The sequence below is a fragment of the Zingiber officinale genome, chromosome 8A (genome assembly GCF_018446385.1).
Source record: "Zingiber officinale cultivar Zhangliang chromosome 8A, Zo_v1.1, whole genome shotgun sequence".
NCBI lineage: Eukaryota > Viridiplantae > Streptophyta > Magnoliopsida > Zingiberales > Zingiberaceae > Zingiber > Zingiber officinale.
In genome coordinates, this window is record NC_056000.1 from 129,028,181 (window position 1) to 129,050,485 (window position 22,305).

At 37.7% G+C, this 22,305-nt stretch overlaps 3 protein-coding genes across 3 annotated transcripts; 1 reads left to right on the forward strand and 2 right to left on the reverse strand.

Moving 5' to 3' along the window:
- Positions 1-569: 569 nt before the first annotated feature.
- On the forward strand, positions 570-10,016 carry LOC122010214 (E3 ubiquitin-protein ligase GW2-like). The gene is made up of 8 exons (XM_042566674.1): positions 570-1,336; positions 1,550-1,601; positions 1,701-1,746; positions 1,820-1,901; positions 2,004-2,220; positions 2,327-2,426; positions 5,234-5,300; positions 9,266-10,016. The coding sequence occupies exons 1-8, from the start codon at positions 1,142-1,144 to the stop codon at positions 9,827-9,829; spliced, it is 1,323 nt and encodes a 440-aa protein (XP_042422608.1). The 5' UTR covers positions 570-1,141; the 3' UTR covers positions 9,830-10,016.
- A 1,521-nt stretch (positions 10,017-11,537) lies between these two features.
- On the reverse strand, positions 11,538-12,620 carry LOC122011242. Its single transcript, XM_042567638.1, has 5 exons — positions 12,520-12,620; positions 12,387-12,440; positions 12,165-12,283; positions 11,965-12,083; positions 11,538-11,831 (listed from the first exon to the last, which is right to left on the reverse strand). The coding sequence occupies exons 1-5, from the start codon at positions 12,618-12,620 to the stop codon at positions 11,538-11,540; spliced, it is 687 nt and encodes a 228-aa protein (XP_042423572.1).
- An 874-nt stretch (positions 12,621-13,494) lies between these two features.
- LOC122012835 (basic leucine zipper 6-like) lies at positions 13,495-15,195 on the reverse strand. Its single transcript, XM_042569492.1, has 4 exons — positions 14,389-15,195; positions 14,208-14,298; positions 13,967-14,093; positions 13,495-13,885 (listed from the first exon to the last, which is right to left on the reverse strand). Exons 1-4 carry the CDS (start codon positions 14,751-14,753, stop codon positions 13,770-13,772), a joined length of 699 nt encoding a protein of 232 aa, XP_042425426.1. The 5' UTR covers positions 14,754-15,195; the 3' UTR covers positions 13,495-13,769.
- Between the last annotated feature and the right edge of the window lie 7,110 nt (positions 15,196-22,305).

Here is a 22,305-nt window from a genome sequence, read left to right on the forward strand (position 1 = left end):
AAATAGTTGTTATAATCTAAGCTATTATAATAATATTATATTAAGTATTATGCGTTATTGTTATTCCGTAGAATTTACTGTTTATAACCGTTAGTCGTAATTATAATAATGACATTCATTGGAAAGTACTTCTTTTGATTTTTTTTTTTTTTTAAGATATGCCCGATTTATTTAATTTTTATACTTTCGAAAAATATTGATGCTGACAAAATAAAAAAAATAAAAAATAAAAAATACACAGCTACTGAAAGTTGGATCACAGAGACGGGTTCTGGCCCCTACCTACCTTGACCAGCTCCTTCCGGGCCCCGCCCCCACCGTAAAAACAAATACGCTGCTGTTTCGCGTGTTCGTGTGGGCGTGAGTTGAACGAACCAAAGTACGCCGAACCAAACAACCTCCGATTAAATTTTATATTACACATCGGGAACCATCGATCTCAATTTCGCACTCTCACTCACCGACATAGCAATAGCCGTAGCCGTAGCCGTAGCCGTAGCCGTAGCACTAGCACTAGCAAGCAGATATATCCATAGCACAATGTGGACCGAAGCCACTAGCTACGAGCTATCGATCTCCGCTATTTACCACAGTTCAAATCTCTGTCGCTAGCCCACACACTGCACCATTTCCTCCCTCCAATCATTCCCCCTCCTCCTTTCTTCTCGACCTTCTTCGTACGGCGGAACCCCAGCCCTCGCCCTCCTCCGACGGTACCAGCGGACGCGAGGCTCGAGCTAGGTAAGGGGACCAGTTACCAACGCCGGGGGGTTTCTAGGGTTGGCGTTCTACGGGTTCGGTTTCCTTCTTCGGCCGGGGGGATGTGATTTTGAGGCTTCGAATTGAGATCCGCGCCGCGCATTTCGGTTTCTGATCTGGTTCGGCGCGGCCTTGATGCGGATTTCGATCTCGAGAGGCGAAGGCGAGAGAGAGGGGAGTTTTCCGGCCTTGATCTGGCGTAGGGACTTAGGGTTCCGCTGCTTGAATTGTTTCGCAGAAGATGGGCTCGTGAAGGGGAATTAGGTTTCTGTTTTTTTGTCCGATGTGTTTTTTTGGAAGCTTTTAGCTGGGATGTTGAGAGAGATCGAGGGGTTTTAAGTGGAGATTTTGTATTCCGTCTTGTTGCCGTGGGATTGATTGCATGGGGAACAAGATAGGGAGGAGGAGGCAGGTGGTGGATGAGCAGTATACCAGGCCGCAGCAGGGTCTTTACCAGCATCGCGACATTGACCAGAAGAAGTTGAGGAAGCTCATTCTCGAATCCAAGTTGGCGCCTTGCTACCCTGGATGTGACGAATACGCCCTTGATTTCGAAGAGTGTCCCATCTGTTTCCTGGTTCGCTCCTATTTCTTCGTACCTAAATCTTTCTCATTTGTTTGTTTATAATTCAAATTGGTTAATTTGTTGGAGCAAGACCTGATGTATGCCTGACTTATTACCCTATTCTGCTAATAGTCTATTTCTTGTCATTTGCTAGCCCTTTTGATTATATATTCTAATTTAATTTGAAGTATTCATCGCCTCTCAAAAATTAATCTATTTTTGTAGTATTATCCAAGTCTTAATCGGTCAAGGTGTTGCATGAAAGAGATATGCACAGGTAACATGAATCTATGTAATCTTGTGAAGTCCTTTCTTTTTGTCTGTTGTGCTCATCATGGCTATCTAGATTCTGATTAACGTGTGATTCTTCTTGCAGAGTGTTTCCTTCAAATGAACCCACCTGATGTAACTCGGACAACACAGTATCCTTTGTATTTTATTTTTTGGGTGACTATTTGTTTTGCACAAAATAAAGTTTAATACTTAACCTAATAGGTGCCCCTTTTGCAAAACGTCAAATTATGCAGTCGAATACCGTGGTATGAAGACAAAAGAGGAGAAGGGCATGGAAGAAGTTGTAAGCTTTTCAATGTGCATTATGTTGGGGCACATTTTTCGATTAGAATCGCCATGTTCATTTTCCTATGAAAATTTCTTTTTTATCTTGTTCTGAGTACAGGAAGAGCAGAAAGTCATTGAGGCAAAAATAAGGATTCAACAGAAGGAAATTCAAGATGAAGGTAAAAAACTAAAGAAAAGACAGGATTCAAACTCATCAAGAAGAGTGATCAATGCAGAGCACGAAATTCAAGATGAAGCAAAAAGATTGAAGAAAAGACAAGATCCGTGCTCATCAAGCAAAACAATTGATCCAGCAGATGAGTACTGTAACATAGGTAGCACCTCCCTTCCAGTTCCCACTTGATATTATCGTTCTATTTAAAATAGATTACTAAATTGATCTAATTATGCTCATTATTTGTTGTCTTAACAACACAACAGTACCATCTTTCAAACGGTCTACACAAACTAGTGAAATTGTTCCATCTCAAATCTCGTGCTCGGTGCCAGCAGGTCTGCTGCCTTCCCACTATAGAAACAGGTAGAAACCCTTCAGTTTTCTATACTAATTCAGTAGTTTGGTTCTGATATTGCTGCTGATGTACTTTCTGCAATTCATCATAGGTTGCACTGAGTGTTTTCTTATTTTATCTTTACGGCTCTGACTTCCTACTAGAGTATCTGCTTTGGAACCATCTGTATTCATATTGGTTAAAGTTTTATTGTTCACTTTTTCTTGGAATTTAAGAAATGAAATTTTCATCTTGCTGGACTTGTATCTTGTTGAACTCAATCTGCTTAAGCTTAGTATATTGATTCTTTATGACTTCATTATATGTATGTACTTTTAGATGCCAAGTTTGTTTGTATTTATTCACAAATTGAAAAGTTTCTCATTGTCCTCATTTTCTTAGACATTTTGTACTTGAGGATGCCTCTTCAAATTTCTTCCAATCTGTCCAGTTAATGATGAATGTGAATGCGCTCTTGGATCATTGAACCTGAGGCACAATGCAAATAACCATAGTATTGACATACTTTGAGAAATCGAAAGTTCCATATTACTGCAGTTAGATATAAACCCCAATAATCTTTATCTGTATTTTTCTCGAGAAATTAAACTGCCACTCAAGGTGAATGATCACTTGAGGTGATATTAGTGGTGAAACTAGGTCCGTCAGGTCAAGCATCCTTTTGAATAAACTGAACCTCTCTGAATGCATTCATGAAAACTCAAATCTAAATCCGAATTACATGGAGGAAAACCTATACTAGGTTGGATTCAGGTTCTTTAGGGTCTTATATGGGCACCAAAATCCAACCAGAAAACCTAGAATATCAGTTCGAATAGGTTTTCTTGGATCTGATACCAAGCTGGTAGGAACTTGGATCTTATCCAAGGGTCAACACCAAAAAATGGAAGGGAAAAGGTGATGATCACTTTGATGAAACCTATTACCAAATGACAGAGGTGTACTATTTCATAAACGCAAAGGAGATCTATAGAATGATTCTTTGATTGTATACAAGAGGAAGATTGCTTCAATAAAATAGCTAATTCTCAGGAAAATTAATGCCATAACTAATTCTAGAAAAAATAGACAGAAAAACTATTTCTAGAAAAGATGAAAGGAATACCTTATTCCACAGAAAGAAAAGAAGATAAATTTAAATTGAGGGGGGAGGGGGAGAGTAATAGGAGTATTTGAGTTAATTTTCTTTTCTATAGGCCATATTACTACAGTGCCCTAGGTTTGTGGCTATAAAACCACTTGGCAAACTGTAGCAGCCGGATGAGAGAGGGAGAAAGGGCAATGAAAGCCCAGAAATCATAACCATCCTTGGTTTTAATACTAAGTTTGATAGCAAACTTGCAAAATGTAATTGAAAATTTAAAATAATTATAGTACAATTTACAAACATATATAAAGTTTGAAGAACAATAAGAATATATAATGATAAATAAATAAACAATGTGAAACTAAAACATTTAATCTAACACTTTAAAAACATAAGAAATTGATATCTCGTTTTGTCTGTGTGATAAGATTTGAATGATAAGTTCTAGATCAAACCTGAACCCTATAGTCACTTTAGCTGATAAAGGTACAGATATCTGTATGTTTGTGCCTTTTGACCAGGAAAGCTGAAACCACATAACTCAAATCTGGAGGGCGCGATGTCAAATTGCTTGATATTGTCATTGTGAAGATGAGATTCTTGATAAATCTCTGGATCTGGGGTTTCATTGTTACTGGATAGAGCCGATGGGCATCTACTTTTAGGTTCTTTTATCCTTTTTAAAATAAAGTTTCAGCTACTAATCCACATCATCTTCTCTTTGACTGCCACTTGGAATATATGATAAATGACTAAAAAATTCCAAAGATAATAGCAACCACTATAAATATTATTGTGGTGTATGATACAAGCTTCCAACTTAATAACCTGCCTTGAATAAGAGCATCCACATCAGTTTTCCTATCACTATATCTAAAATTTAGGGTAAATAACTCACTTTATTAAATTTAGACCATCACTTTTCACTACACATTACATCAACTACCCTAAAATTTTCATCTTCCTTAATTTTTTATTATTTTATTCTTTTTCTTCTATCTTTATTATTATTATATTTATGGAACGAGTAGAAGGAGAGAGATTGAAAAGAATGAGTGGAAGGAGAGAGATTAAAAAGAAATACTATTTTATTTTTAGGGTAGCGGTTTCATTCCCTAAATTTAAAGAATCACTATTCATTAAATCTAAATTTAGGGAATGGATAGGGTAGCTGATGCAAAAGTTTTTTAGCTACCCTATCCAAAATTTAAGGTAAAATTTTTGGATAGGGTAGCTGATGTGGATGCTCTAACATATTAAGATGTATCAGATGCCTACTTATCCCGAAAGTGTAGGCTAATAATAAATACTCCAACTGTAGTGATATGCTTCAACATTAATTACTTGGTGATCTGAATTTATTGTCACATATGGAACATCCCTTTGATTTTTTTTGTATATCTAGCATGAAACAAATTGTAATTCGTAATTATCACCAAGTTGAACTTTTTGCTTGTTTGCTGAACAATCTATTATCTTCTGTGTGCCTTCATTGTGTTCAGTGCATATTATTTGAAGAATTGCTAGGACTGATCCAAAAAATTTTAATTTGGTTGGTTTTTGTTATCGAGTTGTGACGTACATTTAAAATGCTGACCAGGAGTCCAGTTGGCACAAGAATTCATGAATTTTCTTTCCTGAATTCTAGGAATTTGGTTCATCCCTACTTTATTGTTGCCATGTATTATCTTATTGTCATTTCACATCTTTTTCAATACTAAACTACAGGACTGACAATTTTGACGTGGATTTTGATCACATGATGGTCAGGGAAGCAATTTGGCTTTCGATTCAGGTAGCATTTATTACTAGTTCATTTGAACTTTGAGCATAATGTAGCAATATATGAGCAATGGATCTATGACACAAATAGCATTTAAGTTTATCCATCCTCAAGTATGTTAGGTTGATAATGTTGCTTAGTGTGTGAGGATCCTTTTTGTAATATCTTCCCTTTCATGCAAGTATCACGAATCTATTTTTTCTCCTATATTGGAGCTAAATATTTTGTCCAAAGTGATGCTTCTGGTATACCTAGAAGTTGAACAACAGCATGCTTATCTAATTATTATAATCTGTTCTCTGATTATGTCTTTCAACATTATCATGAGATACGTGACCTAGCTATATTAATAGCCAATAGCTAGTTGTCTATTACGATGCACTTTCATTCTACTAAGATTTTTACTGGACACCCTTCTCCGATGCAATCACTGCATGGTACATATTGGAAAATCAAGAGAATTTATACAATCATGAAGACAGAAATAGACTTTAAAGACTAACTTAATATTATTTACTTATTTATTTTTAAAAATAAAACTTAGGTGACGTTTGATTTAGAGGTTTGGGAATGAGGGAATGGTTTCATTCTCAAACCTTGTGTTTGGTTGATGGGAATAGAATCAAGAGTTTGAAATGAAATCCAAAAACTTGGGTATCGATGAAATTCACCTTCTCCCTTGGGTTTTGATAGAATGAGAATGAGAATTAAGTTTTGGACAAAAATACCCTTAGTATATTTGTTCAATTTTTCTTTCATTTCACTCTTTTTCTCCTTGTTCTCTCTCATCATACTTTCTCTCTCCTCATTCTAGTATCACATTTTTTCTCTCAACATACTTTCTCTCTCTTCATTCTCTCTCATCACACATTCTCTATCATTTTCTCTCTGTACTCTCTCCCATCACACACTCTCTCGCCTCATTTTCTCTCTCTTCATTCTCTCCTCATTTTTCTCATCATACTTTCTCTCTCCTCAATCTCTCTTACCATACTCTCTCCACATTTTCTCTCATTACACTTTCTCTCTCTTTATTCTCTTCCATCACTCTCTCTCCTCATTTTCTCTCATCACAATTTCTCTCTCTTTATTCTCTTCCATCACTCTCTCTTCTCATTTTCTTTCATCACACTTTCCCTTTCTTCATTTTTTCCTATCACACATTCTCTCTCATCATACTTTCTCATCATACTTTCACTTCTCAATCTCTCATTACACTTTCTCTCTCTTCATTCTTTTCTCATCACACTTTCTCTCTCAGCACACTTTCTCTCTCATTATACTTTTTCTCTTCTCAATCTCTCCTATCACGCTCTCTCATCACCCTCGGATGGGTCTAGTGGCTAGCGTATGAGGTGTTGTCACCATGAGGTTCGAATCTCGACAAAGCCGAGGTAAATGCCTCCCTTATGTGCTAGTCACTATTCCAAAAGCTAGTAGCCGCCCGTGATTTACCTCCTCCGTGTTGGCCTTGGGATGGGTTGGCGGGGGCGCTAGGGGCGAGCGTATTCGCCTTTTGCCACCATACTTTCCCTCTCTTCATTTTTTTCCATCACACTTTCTTTCTCATTATACTTTTTCTCTTCTCAATCTCTCCTATCACGCTCTCTCTCTTCATTTTCTTTTATCACACTTTCCATCTCTTCATTTTTTTCCCATCGCACTCTCTTATTATACTTTTTCTCTTCTCAATCTCTCCTATCACGCTCTCTCTCCTCATTTTCTCTTATCACACTTTCCTTGTCTTCATTTTTTCCCATCATACTTTCTCTCTCATCACACACTCTCTCATCATTCTCTCTCATCATATATTTCTCTCACATTCAACTTTCTCTCCCATCTAATTTTTTTACTTATTTTCCTCTAAGGGTAAAAAAGAAAATTTATGTTCATTCCGATTGAAAATATTCAAATAACCAAATATTTTTTTTAAGAATGATACCCAAGCTCATACCTATTCTCATTCCACAATATTGTAATACTCATTCCCATTCTGATTCCTAAGAGAGAACCAAACGCCACCTTAATGTTTTGGTATGCCACAAGATTGGTTGTTTTTTATTGCCATTTCATAGGCACATATTGTTAATAGCATGGATTAAAATCCCGTGCTGTATCGAGTGAAACGGACAAAACATTTAGTTATGTCCGCCTACTGGCACACCCGGCATGAGGCATCGTGGCTGCTGCCGAGGAGTTGCCCAACCCCCGCGGTCCCCATGGAGGCATTTTTGGATTTTTTCAATCAACTCCTAACTATGGTAGGGATAATCTAAATATACTTAATTAAACCCTAATAAAATTATCTAATTAATTTATTATTATTTTTTTATAAATATTTATGTTAATTTTTTAATTAATATATTTTATATTTAAAAAATACTGAAACCATATCGACACGACACGATATGGTATTAAAACCGTATTGTTCTGATCATAGACTGAAACTTTAATACGGTTTGAGATTTTAAACCACAGTTAATAGGTCTGTAGATTATTAACTGGTTTAAGGATTTGTAATGAAAATTTTAAAATGATTCTAGGTGCATCAACCCTAATTTGCACTGGGTACGATTCAGCTTTAAAAAATGTTATATTTATTACGCCAGGAACAAATTAGTTGTCAATAATTGTCTGTTCCATCACCTGTTTATGCGTCACCTTTATTTTAGTTCAATTATGTGTCACCTGTTTATGCCAGGGATATTTTCTTTACTTAATCTATCTCAATGATAATCTCTTTGAAATTGGATAGAACTCCAATAAAAAATGACTAGTCAAATTAGAGAACATCTCTATTCAGGAGGCCCACATCAGCAGAAGTCTTGCTGCAGCTATCCTTTTTCTGAAATAGATGTCCTGCTTCCTTAGTTAATGAAGATTTTATGTTCCTCGTGCTTATTCTAAAATCTTCAAACCAGGAAAGTGTTTGTTTTCTTCTCCCTTTGAGAACACTATAATACACCGTTGGTATCTTATTTTCATTTAGGGAAAACAGGAACCAGACAAAGTATCGCAATTGAGGTATCTGATACTCATTAGTAAATTCATAGAAAGGGTATCAATTTCACGGATCAGATTAATCACCTTTATATCATTACCATTGTTTTTTTTGGACAGATATGGCACCAAAATATCAGTATGGTTGATAGAATCTTGCAATTCATTGTTCATCATGATATGTTATGGTTTCGTCAATAGTTTAGTCTTTGGCATCTTCTAACAATCTATAGATATCCGGCCTTCTCCTTTATAAAGGTCAATTTCGTTGATCAAGATTCACATGTTTAACCATACAAATTGCTTAGCTAATTGAACTTTTATGTATTGGTTTTTATAGTTGTTTTGGTGTTTCAGATAACCTAGTGGTTTGGGATTGTTATGTTATTGGTGTCTATACTTTTTGTTTAGGTGGGATTAGGTAACCAATTAAATTTTATAGGATTGATTCTCAATTTCATGCAATACAACTTTTCTTCGGTATTCTAATACTGCAGTCTTCTTTTGTGTTCTAAAGTTGTGATATTGCATCTCTAAGCTTCTGAGTTTACTACTATTCTATTCTTCTTTTTTCCCCCTTTTTTTCTTGTCATTGAACTGCTATCTTCAATTTGGAATAAAGCTGAATAGTCCTAGTTGTATCTTTATTAACCTTTTGATTTCGCATTAGCCAAACTGTGGCTATACCTTATAAGTTCCAACTTCATAACATACAATCTGGATCAAAAGTGGACAGGACAATCCAAAGTATTGCCTTTCCAGCTTAATTCATATATAAGAAGCTTTAATATTTCAGCCCCCGCTTGGTATTCTCTGCTTGACACGGACTAAATGCTGGCAAGCTGCTCCGGCTCCAAATAGATTGTGCCATATCCAGCTCTTTGTTCTTGTCAAGAGAAAAAATCACATGCTTTAGAATCCTAGTTTCTTAGTTTGGTTGACCTAGTTTCTGATTGGTGCTTTTTTTTTTTTGGCAGGAACATGGTTATCATGGATATCCAGCTTATTTTGGCAACTTCTTTCCAGGACCATCCTTTTCAGAAGAACCCTATCATTCCCATGGAATAGCTCCGGAAGTATCTTCCTATGGAGGATTAGCTTGTGCTGCTGCGGCTTTAACTGAGCGTCAGCCAATTAATGTTGTATCCGGCGCTAATATGCCTAGCAGCAGTACCTCAATATTTGACATGGTTCACCGGTCAGGCAACTTATCCGCTGAAAATATGAGGCTCGTGCAGACTAATCCTTCAGGACATTGGTCTGAGATACCACTGCAAATTGAGAGGGAATTACAAAGAGGCGACTTCGGGGAGTCTTCGACCGGTTTTTGGTCCAATATGACAGAGGCAGGGACCAGTTATGCTGGTTCTCATGCTATGATGGATGCAGGAAATGCATTAATTCCATACCCAGACCGAGCTTTAATGAATCAAGGATACTTTGTTCCTGAGAGCTTTGAAGAGCAAATGATGATGGCCATGTCTGTCTCGCTTGTGGACGCACAAGGAAGGATGAATTCACAAGGACTTATGTGGCCGTAGTGATTGAAGAAGGAAATTGCGCCCCTTTTTTTTTTTTTTTGCTTCTCTAGCCCTTTCCCCTCTTTTTCTCTATTGGTTTTATTGTTCTTTCATTGTTGGTATCCACTACACTTTATCAAGAAAACGGTGAAGAAAGGAAAAAGGAAAAAGGAAAAAAAAGTATGAAGCTGATACCACTTTTGATTAATATTGAGGAAGATAGCGCATACTATAGTTTGTAGAATCGCGATCTTATGCAGGATCGATTTTGGGTTAGGATCGGTTAGGATCGGATCGTAGAAACGTACGATCTTATAAAAAATCTTTAATAATTAGAAAGGGTGTTTCTACTATCTTATAAAAAATCTTTAATAATTAGAAAGGGGGAATTCAAACATAAAAAAAGGATGATGTGAAACAATATCAAATTACTATAAATATATCTTTGTATGAATGATTTGTTTGGAAATGGAAAATTTTAAAAGTCAATATAACTAAATGTAATAATTTGTTTGGAAATGGAAAATTTTAAAAGTTAATATAACTAAATGTAATAATGTATTCATTAACTTAGAATGTGTAATTTTGAGCTAGAATATTATAGTATCATATTATTCAGTGCTCCTTGTTACACACAAAAATAGACATCATGTATTCATATCGTTTGGGATTTTTCTAAAGTCCTTGAAGCCAAAAGCTTTTGGAGTAGAGTTAAATGTGAATCTGCACATATCCTCCCTACACCAATGAGATCGCAGAATATTCTACCGAATCCAAAATCCAACTTCAATAAGCAGCATCATAATTCATAAGTACTAGAACCAATCAAAATGAATAAAGCATACAAACATCCCATTGCAACCACTCTCTGCACTGCACACAGCCACACACACTGTCGACATCCCAAAACCAGCAAACCACCTCAGAAAGCTGCAAAACGAGACCATGCCAAGCCTCCAATACATCCACACTTTCAAGTTCAACTCTATTTTCTGCAGAATAAGTCCCAACTCCCAACATACACCATATGACCATAATCCAGAAAAAACCCATATCAAAATGCTCCACAATTTGCAATGCTCAGCCACTTAGACAATGATTCCCCAACTGCCATAAAAACAAAACAAAAACACACAATCCAGAAAACCACATTTTAAGCTTTGGTAACATAGCATCCGAAACCTAACAGAAATATCACAAAAATCACAATGCAACCACGCTATCCATTCAACGCAAAAATAATCCATATAAATACACATTCAATCAAAAAATCAACAACAACTCTCTCGTATATTATAGCCAAAATAACTTAACACGCAAGCAACCAAAATAACCTAGCGTACTCTTAACACTTTACATCTTAATTCTAAACATATATACAATTAGTTTATATAATTAGAAGTCATTCTCAAATCCATAGCAATTATCTCCAAATCCATAATCTTCATTGTGGCCAACAGTTTTAACAAATTCATCCACTTTTGGCATTTGAACAACATATTCATTGATCACATTTAAACCATCTTCATTCTCTTCTTTATTAACCAAGTGAAAGTTGTGCATTTGATTGACTTGTTTTCTCTTTCCAGGAGATTCACTAGGTGTTTCATCAACTACATGAAAATCAAAAAATGAATGTAATAAATTTAGCACTAATATGTAAAAGTTAAAACCCAATGAAACTTTATATAATGATTGATGATAAATAAAAATAACTTACTAGTCCTCATTATATGTGATGCAATGACTTCACCTCATCATTTTCCTCCTCATCTGTAGTGTCATGATTTTGATTTTCATCTAAAATTCTCAACCATTCATTGTCTTTTGGTAATACAGGATCTTCTATCTCTGTTATCCATTCATCATCAGAAGGAAGATTTTCAAATGGATCTTTTTCAACATTCATCATCTTTTGTTTTTCTCTTTCCCTCTCTCTTTCTCTTAATCTCAAGTTATACATCACAAAAACCAAATCATTCATCCTTTTTTGGGCTAAACGGTTTCTTCTTTTTGAATGTACCTATTTTCAAATGAAAAAGTATTAAATATCAAGTTATCAACACACACAGAATTTGTTATAAACAAAGTTTTTCAATTGTTTAGATTATTTAGCTACTTGAAAAATTAAATAGCATACAAAAAAAAAGTATTACCATTTCAAATGTACTCCAATTCCGTTCACATCCTGAAGAGTTACATGTCAAACTTAAAACTCTAGTAGCAAATCTTTGCAACTCCGGACAATCATCCCCAAAAGAATGCCACCAATCAGCTACAGTAAAAACAAAACATAAAAAAAATAAATCATAAACATTTTCAATTGAGTGTAAATTTTTTAAAAATAATATTAAACCTGATGATTTTGTGTTCCTTGATCGAATAACATTTTCAATGCCAAATAATCCTTTTGCCATTCTGAATATGTCCAATTGTTGGTCAATTTTATCTCGATCAGTAACATTGGGAACAATTCTGACCATACATTCATAAAGTCCACGCTACATTCATATCTATTTGAAAAGTTTGACTATAATGATATTGAGGATTCAAATAATAGGTTGCAGCATGTAATGACTGACTAAGCATGCTTTCCCATCTCTTATCAATAACAGCATAAACGGGCTCATATCTACAAAATAGTGAGAAATTCAGTAACCACATAATTCAATATCAAAATTAAATACATAATAAATTCAATAATATTTTACCTCTTTTTAGCACTCCTTAAATTTGCCTTAATCTCCTCTTTTGCATGTTCTATTACTTTGTAGAGAAAACCCATAGCAAACTTATCATCAGAATCAACCATTCTCAGAACCTTTATAAGTGGTGATGCAATCTTTAAGCACAATTCAACATTTGGCCAAAAATTTTGAGTGTCAAAAATAATGTTGCAGATTTCTTGTCCTTTTTTCTTCTTAGCATGTGAGCTGCCTCTCCATTTTTCAGATGCAAAAAAAGCAATTAGCTCACCTTTCAATTCAAGAAGGCGCCTCTTGGAGGTGGTGTGGTCGTCGCTGGTCAGCGTGGTCGTCGCTCGTCGCCTCGACCCTCGTGGGTGGTGCCGTGGCGGTGTGGTAGTCGCTCGTCGCCTTGTGGGTGGTGAAGGGGAAGCAAACAGAACTGCAGAAGTCTTTAACGAGTAAAAACCTAATATAGTAATATCTATTAAGTAAAAAAAATATTTAATAATATTTCAGAATTCAGATTGGGTTGACCGGCTGGGTTTATGGGCCAAAACAAGAGATGGGCCAAACTGCCAAAATGTCAAATCATGGGCTAATTTTTAAAAACAAGACAGAATCATAGAAACATAGAATCGTACCGATCCCATCTCGATTCTGCTACGGAAAACGATCTCGAACGACCCTGGATTGATTTTAGGGTTCCGGATCGTAGAATCGTACAATCCTACGATCCGGATCGTGATTTTACAAACCATGCCGCATAGAACTTGAAAGGATGGATACCTTCACGAGTACTTTTTCTCTAGTTCCTATTTAGGGTTCAATCTAAGTCGTTATCCGTAGTGCTGCTAATTAAAGAGCCTTGACTCTGTCAGTTCTGTCATACTTCCTGCAATAGTCGCTGCATCTTTTCCTAAAAGATATGCGACAACAAAGGATAAGACTGAATATTGCAATTGGCAAAGCACTGTATGCTTAGCAAACCTCCAAAATCAATTAGTTAAAGCTTAACAGTATCAACATAACAGAGAATGCAACACATACAGACACTCATTTACAACCCCAATAACAACCCCACAAGCAGTTCAATCCCCTTTCCAATTTTACAATCTATAAAAATAAAATAAATTACATAAAAAAATCATACAGATTTTACAACAATCATTACTACAAATCCCAATTCTCGATTACCAAATCAACAAGGAGCATTTGTTTGTCATAATTAATTGAGGGCGGGACCTTCCCCGACACGGAGCCTTGGCCTTACGGCATCACGTGGTAGGGGCGCAATCAGTGGCCATGTTATCAGATTGAGCCTGCTTAATGCTCTGCCGCTGGTAGATTTGCCTCAGCCTCTCTATCTCCTTCTTCAACGCCTCCTGATGCGCTGCAAAAACTCGAAATCTTTCCCTTCAGGTTAGAATTCGACGATCACAAGTAATCAAAATGAGGAAGAAAAGGACGTCACCATCTTTAAAGATCTTGTCTTGAGCTAGCGCAGCAATTCGCTGCTTCAGATGGCTGTTGCCCAGGGTGAGCAGAGATCTCTGCTGATCGAGGAATGCGACTCGAGGAGACAATGCTGACACCTCAGTCTTGAAAAAAGAAAAAAAAAATAGACAGAAAACAAATTTATGGAGAGTATCGGAATTAATATAATCATCATCGCCATTTATCCGTATGAATTATATATATCTTCACGTACGTACCTCGAGTGAAGTAACACTCCTTTCCAACTCGGAGATGTATTGCAGCTTCCTCACTCGGGATCTCTGCGCAGATTGCCTATTTGCCAGTATCCTTCTCGGGAAATTGAGATAATAAATTAAGAATTCAAGTGAAGATTTTGGATGAGAAATGTTTTCAATTCTTCTTGGCATATTAATTCACCTCTTGACTCTTTTGGGATCGACAATTTGCTCCGCAGCAGCAGATTTTTGCTCCGTGCTCTTGTCGCCTGCGGCGCCCGGCGCCGTTTCGGCGGGAGACCCCGCCGCCTCGTCGGCGAACATGGACATGATCAGCTGGTCGGAGTCGTCGTCGTCGTCGTCCCCGTCCGCTGGCGCCATTTCCACGAACGCGACGGAGTCGCTGGCCGACCGCCGGTGCGCCGCGCGCTTGGCCGCGGAGAAGTCGAGGAATTCGTCCACCCACGAGGCGGCCTCGGCGCCTCGTCCGGAGATCTGGTGGCCAAAACTAGGCCAATTGGCCGCCGCCGCCAAGTGGGGAACTCTGGGAGGCAACTCGCGCGCCATGAACTCCCTAGCTCGCCGGAGATCTGAACCCTGTAACGCCGAGGATTCTGCGCGGTGTATGCGAATTATGGTGGCGTTGGTGGTGCGTCCGCAGAATTTTTATTCGATGGCACGAGGCAGGCATGGCATGGCATGGCTTTGCACGGCACGGCACGGAGAGTGAGCGTCACATGACAAAGAGAAGAGGGACAGCTAGAAACAGCTATGGAGGGAGAGGGAGGAGGGAATTAACGAACAGTGGCAGCAAAAAGGTTTGACATCTCCTCATAAATTATTCAACCAACACTAAAATTTACACAATAACTTGTTACTTTCGATCGATCGATCGATGAGTCGATCTAGCTGCCCAATTCAATGATGGATGGAGTGGGGAAGGTGGAAGACAAAAGAGAAGAGGATGGAGATGTGGATTATTATTCAACATCATGTTCCTCCATGTGCAGGGTTCACACCCCACTCGCTGCAGGCTCTGATTGTTCATCCTTGCACATGCATTCGGCATATCGCTTTATTTGTTTATTCGTCTACATTCTCGATGCCCTCCGTGGCTTTATGCCCTAGCTAGCTAGCTCTCTTCTTCTGGTTCCGACCGCCGGCAGCCACCGAGTTACCATGTGCGATCGAGTTGTTTCATCACTACTTATTGTATATATATGCACATACGAACATCGATCGGCAATAAGGTTCGAATCACTCGGTCTGATACGATGCTTCGGCACTCATATTGGATGCATCCGATCAGAATTTGTTACTTCATCGTGAGAATTACATCAATCCCTAATTTGTCGTATGGGGTATGATCCTGTTCGAAACTAGTGAATACAGTTAGTTAGAAATGTGACTCGGTAGTTGACCATGTGAAGACTCTGCTCCGCCTTGCAAAACCAAGTATGTCAGTACCGGGTCAGAGAAGAGGTTCCAGCGTTGGCCCTAGACCCGATCACGGGCCCATAACGGGTTAACAGGCCGGTTCCGATTCCTTTGGTGAAAACCCGACGGACCGTCGGTTCAATAATTTTTTTTTACGGTTTGAATCACCAGTTAACCGGCGGTTCCTAGTCGTGGGGGGGGGGGGGGGTTGGGTATTTTTTTTTCAATAATTAGGATTATTTGACTGTTTTTTTATCAATGATTATGATTTAATATCCGTTACTATCCAAAATTTATAAATAGAGAGTTCATTTCATTATTTTCACACATCTTCTCTACTCTTAATCTCAATTTCCTATTCTTTATATGTTTTCGTTTTCAATTTTCAATTACAATGGAAGGAGGTTGTAGAGGTGCATTATCTCGAGCTCGGAAGGGAAAGGAAATAATGAATCTGTGGGAAGAGGACCCCAATATTCAATCCATCGATGATGAGATCGAGCACCTTCCGAATCTGACACTCGAAATATAAGGAAGTACCGATGCAATTACTTCTAAGGTTCGAGAACTTCCTCCTCTAAAGTTTTCTATTTTTACTAAACATTTTGAGAATGCCACTCTTCTGTCAGGAGAAATGCGTGTAAAATGTAAGCACAACAATACTTCTTACAAATTCCAAGCTGGTGGCGGCTATGGGTCGTTGAAACGACATGTAGAAACGAAGCCCCGAGAGAATATGATCTCGACCGTTCTCAAACACAATTATTAAGATTTTCTTCAACAAAAGTACTGATTCTGATTTATTTTTGTATTCGGATAATAAATTAAGAGAATCATTATCTAAATTTATTTTTGTATAACATCTTTTTTTTAGTTTTGGATCTAAATGCATATTTGAATATTTTTGTAAAGAATCTCTTAATCCATGTGCTAAACATGTTCCTGTGACTACATTTACTTATACAATTAAAAAGTTAGTAAAATAAGGAAAAAAGAATTTAATTGATGAATTTAGTAAATTAGATAATCAAGTTTTTTTATGTTTCGATATTTGGAGTGATTATTGGCAAACACATTCGGAATATGACTTAACTCATAAAATATTTTCAATATCATTAGATAATTTAATTTTAGTTACAATACCGCTTGTATAGATAATCTAAAATTTGTTTGTCAACCTATTATTGGTGGTTTATTTTTTCATATTTGTCGTGTATGCCATGTTTTAAATTCATGTGTTTAAGATGTATTAAAAATTTTAGAAAGTTATATTAAACTAATTAGAATTGTAATTTCTTATTTACAGTCTCATCCATCTATAATGAAACAATGGGTAGGTTTTGTAAAACTAATAGAGTGAGACCTAAAAAATTACTACGTGATGTACCAACACGTTGGAATTCAACATACTAATTATTACAAGATTTATTTCAATATAAAGAATTATTATGTTTATTTTTTTGCACAAAATACTAATACTAATACATATTTATTTTCACAACAATGAAATATTTGTAGTAGTATTTGTGAAATTTTAAAAGTATTTAATGATGCAACCGAACAACTTTCCGATGTTTATTATCCCACTGCTCAATTAGTTTTAGAAAATTTTCTAATATAGTATTAATTTTAAATGAACATATTAATAATGAATCTTTATCTCCTTGCATCTTAGCTATGAAAACTAAATGGGGAAAATATTTTTACTTTATTCATGAAATTTATTTAATTGCATTTGCGTTAGATCTTATATTTAAATTAGAAGTTTTATAAGAAATGTTAACTTTATATTATGACGCTTTAATTCCAATTAAAGATTCTTCTTCTCTTGATCTAGTTAATATTATATATAATGTTAGAATTTATTTATATAATATTTATAATCAATATGTAAAATATGGAACACAAATTAATGTTTCTGAAATACAACAAACTACTAGTAGTAATTTAAAATTTACAAAATTAAAACACAACTTTTATTAAAAGAATGGACAAAACGTCCACGAGGATCCTCAAGTTCCACACAGGAAGTTGAGAATTACTTTATGACTTCTTTTGATTTTAATGAAGTAGATAGCGAAAATTTCGATATCTTAAAGTGGTGGTCACAGAAGGCTCAAAGCTTTCCTATCCTTTCCGCGATCACCAAAGAAATTTTAGCTTGTCCAGTGTCAAATGTTGTTATGGAGCAAACGTTCAATGCCGGCGGTAACATATTAGATGAACGACGATCAACTTTGTCTCCCGACTCATTGGAAGCCCAAGCATTACTCGACGATTGGACCAGAGCGGAGAAAAGAATCCAAGGAATGTAAATTTTGGATAATGAAGTTGAAGATTTTGATACTGAAGGAACGAATATGACAGGAACGAGAAAGGGAAGCGAGTGACAATGTAAAGGATAAAAATATAAAAGAATTACGTGGGCTTTGATTCCCTTATATCCTAAGGAGATACGTAGACAACTTAAATAAATGCAAGCTCTTTTTTTTACAATAAATTTTAATTTTTAATTTTTTTAACATAATAATCTTGAACCGTGGTGAATCGTGAATTGAACCGTGAACCGTAACTGTCTTGGGTAGTTAAAGTTAAGTGTTGACCTGCCTGGAACCGTCGAACCGGTGGTTCCAAACCGTCGAACCGACGGTTCCAAACCGTCGAACTATTGGTTCCGAACCGTGATCAGGTCTAGTTGACCCTCTAACACTTAAGTCAGTTACTGGAATAGTAGAAGAATAGTAGAAACTGTAGCAACAAGCGTGTGATTACAGAATAACAGATACCTCTATCGGTGCATGACCCCCTTTTTTGTATAGTGACCATATAGTGTACGCACACACTTCTCAAAGCACATGCACATTTACCCATTTTTCCTATGAAAAGATAAGTCAACAAAGTGTCTCTGACACTATTCCTTAACATGGCGTGCAAATCCCTGACATGACAGTAGAAGCTTCTGTCGTACGATTTACCTGTTGACCATACCTTGCTATCAGCGACACAAACTCCCAAAATGATACAATGAGCTAAGCAAGGGGCCCCATTGTTTGGTCGAGCGAGGGAGCCGCTTGGCAGGGATTTCCCTCCCGATCGCTCTAGGTTGTTCTTCTCCACGATTGCTTGGCTCAATAGGTTTTCCTCGTAAGGTCGGATAAGTAATCCAGTCAGACTAGCCCTTATAGGGGCATCATAGTTGCGAACATCTGTCCTCCTCTCTTTAGTCATCTGGCTATCGGGTCGTTGCTTATCGCCTGGTCGGAGGAGCGATTTGGTCGAATGAGCCTCCGGGCGGCACTATGATACTGAGCTCTCCTTTCGCTGAGTGGGTGGCAATGCCTGATTGACCCATTGCCACCCGCTCGATCAACTTTGGTGACCCGATGATTCCATGCCTTTGACCGCCTTGACTTTCACCTCCACATCGACTTCTTTTCTTACCTTTGACTCATCTTTGGTGGGCTCCTTTTACCACCATATCAAGGTATGTCTCATCCATCATCTGATGATATAACAGACATATCTTACACTGTATATATTCTACAATCAATCGTGAGTTAATTAGAGCATGAAGTTGTGCTTTGGCATGATGCCTAGATGTCAAAATGTAGAGGATTGTGTTTGTTGTGCTCCTTGTGGCTTAAAGAAATTATATGCCCGCGAAGTGCCTCACGACCCTCTGAATACTGGAGTTAGGTAGAGAAGCTACCTGATCTGCTTAAGATACTGTCCCAACAAGCGGAGAATTTGATGCCTTCACATGCTATGTCTAGAGGTCGACTCAGTTCACATATGTGTGGCAAATCTATTGTACATGGGGAGTATCAGAAGTCTTCATTGTCTTACTGAGATGGAGGTCAAAATTAGATGGGTCGATAAGATCACCATCACTCGGGTCGCATGAGGCTAGAAGGTTTGTCATTTGGTTCGGGGGTAACCTTAGATGAAAAGCCTCATCTCCACTCGGCTAGTCTCCACCGACAAGATGCTTTGCTCATCCCCACTCGGCTCAACTCTACAAACTCGACAAGCTAATACTGTTGGAACCCCAAGGTTATTTTGATGTGATTAAACAAGTTAAGTTAGGTCCTGTTTGATTTAACCCTTGTGTTTAAGTGTGCATGAGCTTAGGAGCACAAGAAGTCGAGTGGAAGACGCGACTAGCGAGAAGGACGACACGGGGAGAGAGCCGACAGGCTCGGTGCGTCCGAGGGATGAGGTGCCTCGGAAGAGTACACCGATGGACAAGAAGAACATACACGACGTTCGAGGGACGATAAATCGGGGAGGAAGGCTGCTCGAGGAGAAGGCCGAAACTTGAGTTCGGGTGAGCTCTATTCCGGATGACCGAGATCACCCAAGATAGCAGAGCCAAAGCAGAAGACCCGGATCGAGACGAGCAGAACTGGAGCAGAGGAACCGGACCGAAAAAAGTCAATCTTGTTGACTTTTATGGTCCGGGCGCTCGGAACCCAAAGTTTATCAAGAGTGATGTGGTCGTTAACCGACGCGTCGGGGATATAATTCTATCCCACTCGAGGCGTCCAGAACCCTTCCATGCACTCGGAACAGTGCTATAAATATAGTACTAATTTCAACAGTTAGAACAACAACTTGTAATTCCATTTCTTCTGTTTTACTTTTGTTTGTGAGCTGTGAACGTTGTAAGAGGCTACTCCGCTTGAAGGAGATCTTCAGAAAACTGCGCTTCATTGTCCTTGGATTTGCAATCTTCTGATTGCAAACCAAGTAATTCTTCTTGTGTCTATTTCCTTTTAATTAGTCTCTTTATTTTTAGTTACAGGTGTTCTTATTCAAGTATAAGTCGAGAAAGAGTTGATTTATTTTTATAGGGCAATTCACCCCTCCCCTCTTGCCAGCCTCCAAAGGGACCAACAAATACCACTCGACTAATCTCCACTGACCTGATGCTCTGCTCATCCCCGCTCAGCTTAATTTCACCGACCCAACAAGCCAATGCTACTCGGCTAGTCTCCATCGACTAATGCTCTGCTTATCCCCACTCAACTCGTCTCTATCGACCTGATCTAATGCTTTGCTCATCCCCACTCGACCCAACTCCACCAACTTAGCGCATTGCCTTGTTCAGCTTCACTCTTACTATCTCACCACTTAGGCCATTCGAATAGATTCTATTAGTCTGACGTCCGGTGACCTAGCATGCTCAAATCCTCTGGCCCCTTGGTCAACAACATGTATTGATTTATATAGGCTGTCAGAGCTTGTGAAATAGCATGGCACACTTGACATGTGATAATTCGTAGAATATGACCTTAGAGGTACAATGTGAATTTTTTTACCGGAGTATGACAAATGTTCCATCATCAATTAATATCTAGAAGAAAGAGGTATAAGCAATGACAGAGTCAACTTAGGTAATCTACTTGGTTTGTGGCACAATGTCGATGTCGTTACCCCGGACTAGCCTTCTCTTTCCAGCACTGTCACACCGGGCTAGCCTCCTCTTTTCGATGCTTTTTTTTCCCTTTCTCCCATGTAAATCTCCTTCTCATTGTCATTGGGCCCTTGGGCTACAACTCGGATAACCATAAACGTGACTCCGTCCTTGGGTATCAGACAACTATGGTATAAAAAGGAGTCCGCTCTTGCTAACGGAGGTACGTTAATAATTCTACTCATCCACATCTCTACGTTGTTCTTCTTCTCCACTTTTTCTCGTCGAAAATATGACTTAAGTGTCGAAATGACTGAGCCAGGGCACCCCTGATATGCATTCTAACCCTCTTTTTCTCTCTTTCTAATAGACTCAATTGGTTCTCCTCTTGTTGTGTAGTGACTTCATCAACATAGACAACAACTCACCGGTGATTCATCCGTCGACGATCTTAAGTAGAAACATCAAAGAATATATTTTTTTGGTTGGATATTCCATAACATCTGAATAAATATTACTGAGTTCTAGATTCAAAGTCTCATAAAACTGTTTGTTATTTTTTCTTCATTTTATTTAAACGAGCAAGTCCCTTGTTTGTGACTCCCAGACCCTTATCTGATATTGAGGTTCCATATTCTCTTTAAAGACTAAAAATTTCATAATGGAACCAGATATTTGTTAAGTAATCCTTGGAAATGTGGTGTTACAATGCACCTTTAACTAAGGTCCATGAATATACTCGTACAAATAGAAGCCCAACAATGCAATAAGAAACTTAGAGAGAGATCAATTGATAACTGAACTTTTGTTTATTCTTAATGAAGATCTTTCTTTAAATCTTTATTATGTTTATGTTTTTTAGTTTACATTGTTATATAATCATATCCAATATCCATCTTGAAGATTTTTGCATAACAATATTAAATTATATATATATATATATATTACGTGACGTCGTGCACGATTGAGAGGGGACCTACAAATACAATATTGACCGCTAATTGCATTGTAGGCCCCTCGTGCACGATTGAGGGGGACCCACAATGTAATATTAATCGCTGATTGTATTGTGCGCCCTCTTAGTCACTGTACAGAGAATGACCATATATACACAGATGTTAGCCTACACATTTTGTTTGTGTGTGACGCAAGAGTGACCGAGTTGGATTGTAGATGTCCGGATCACTTTCGGATGCACCAAGTCCTCAAAATTGACTTAGGGCATCTAAAAATGATCTGAATGCTCGAAAGTGATCTGGATGTCTG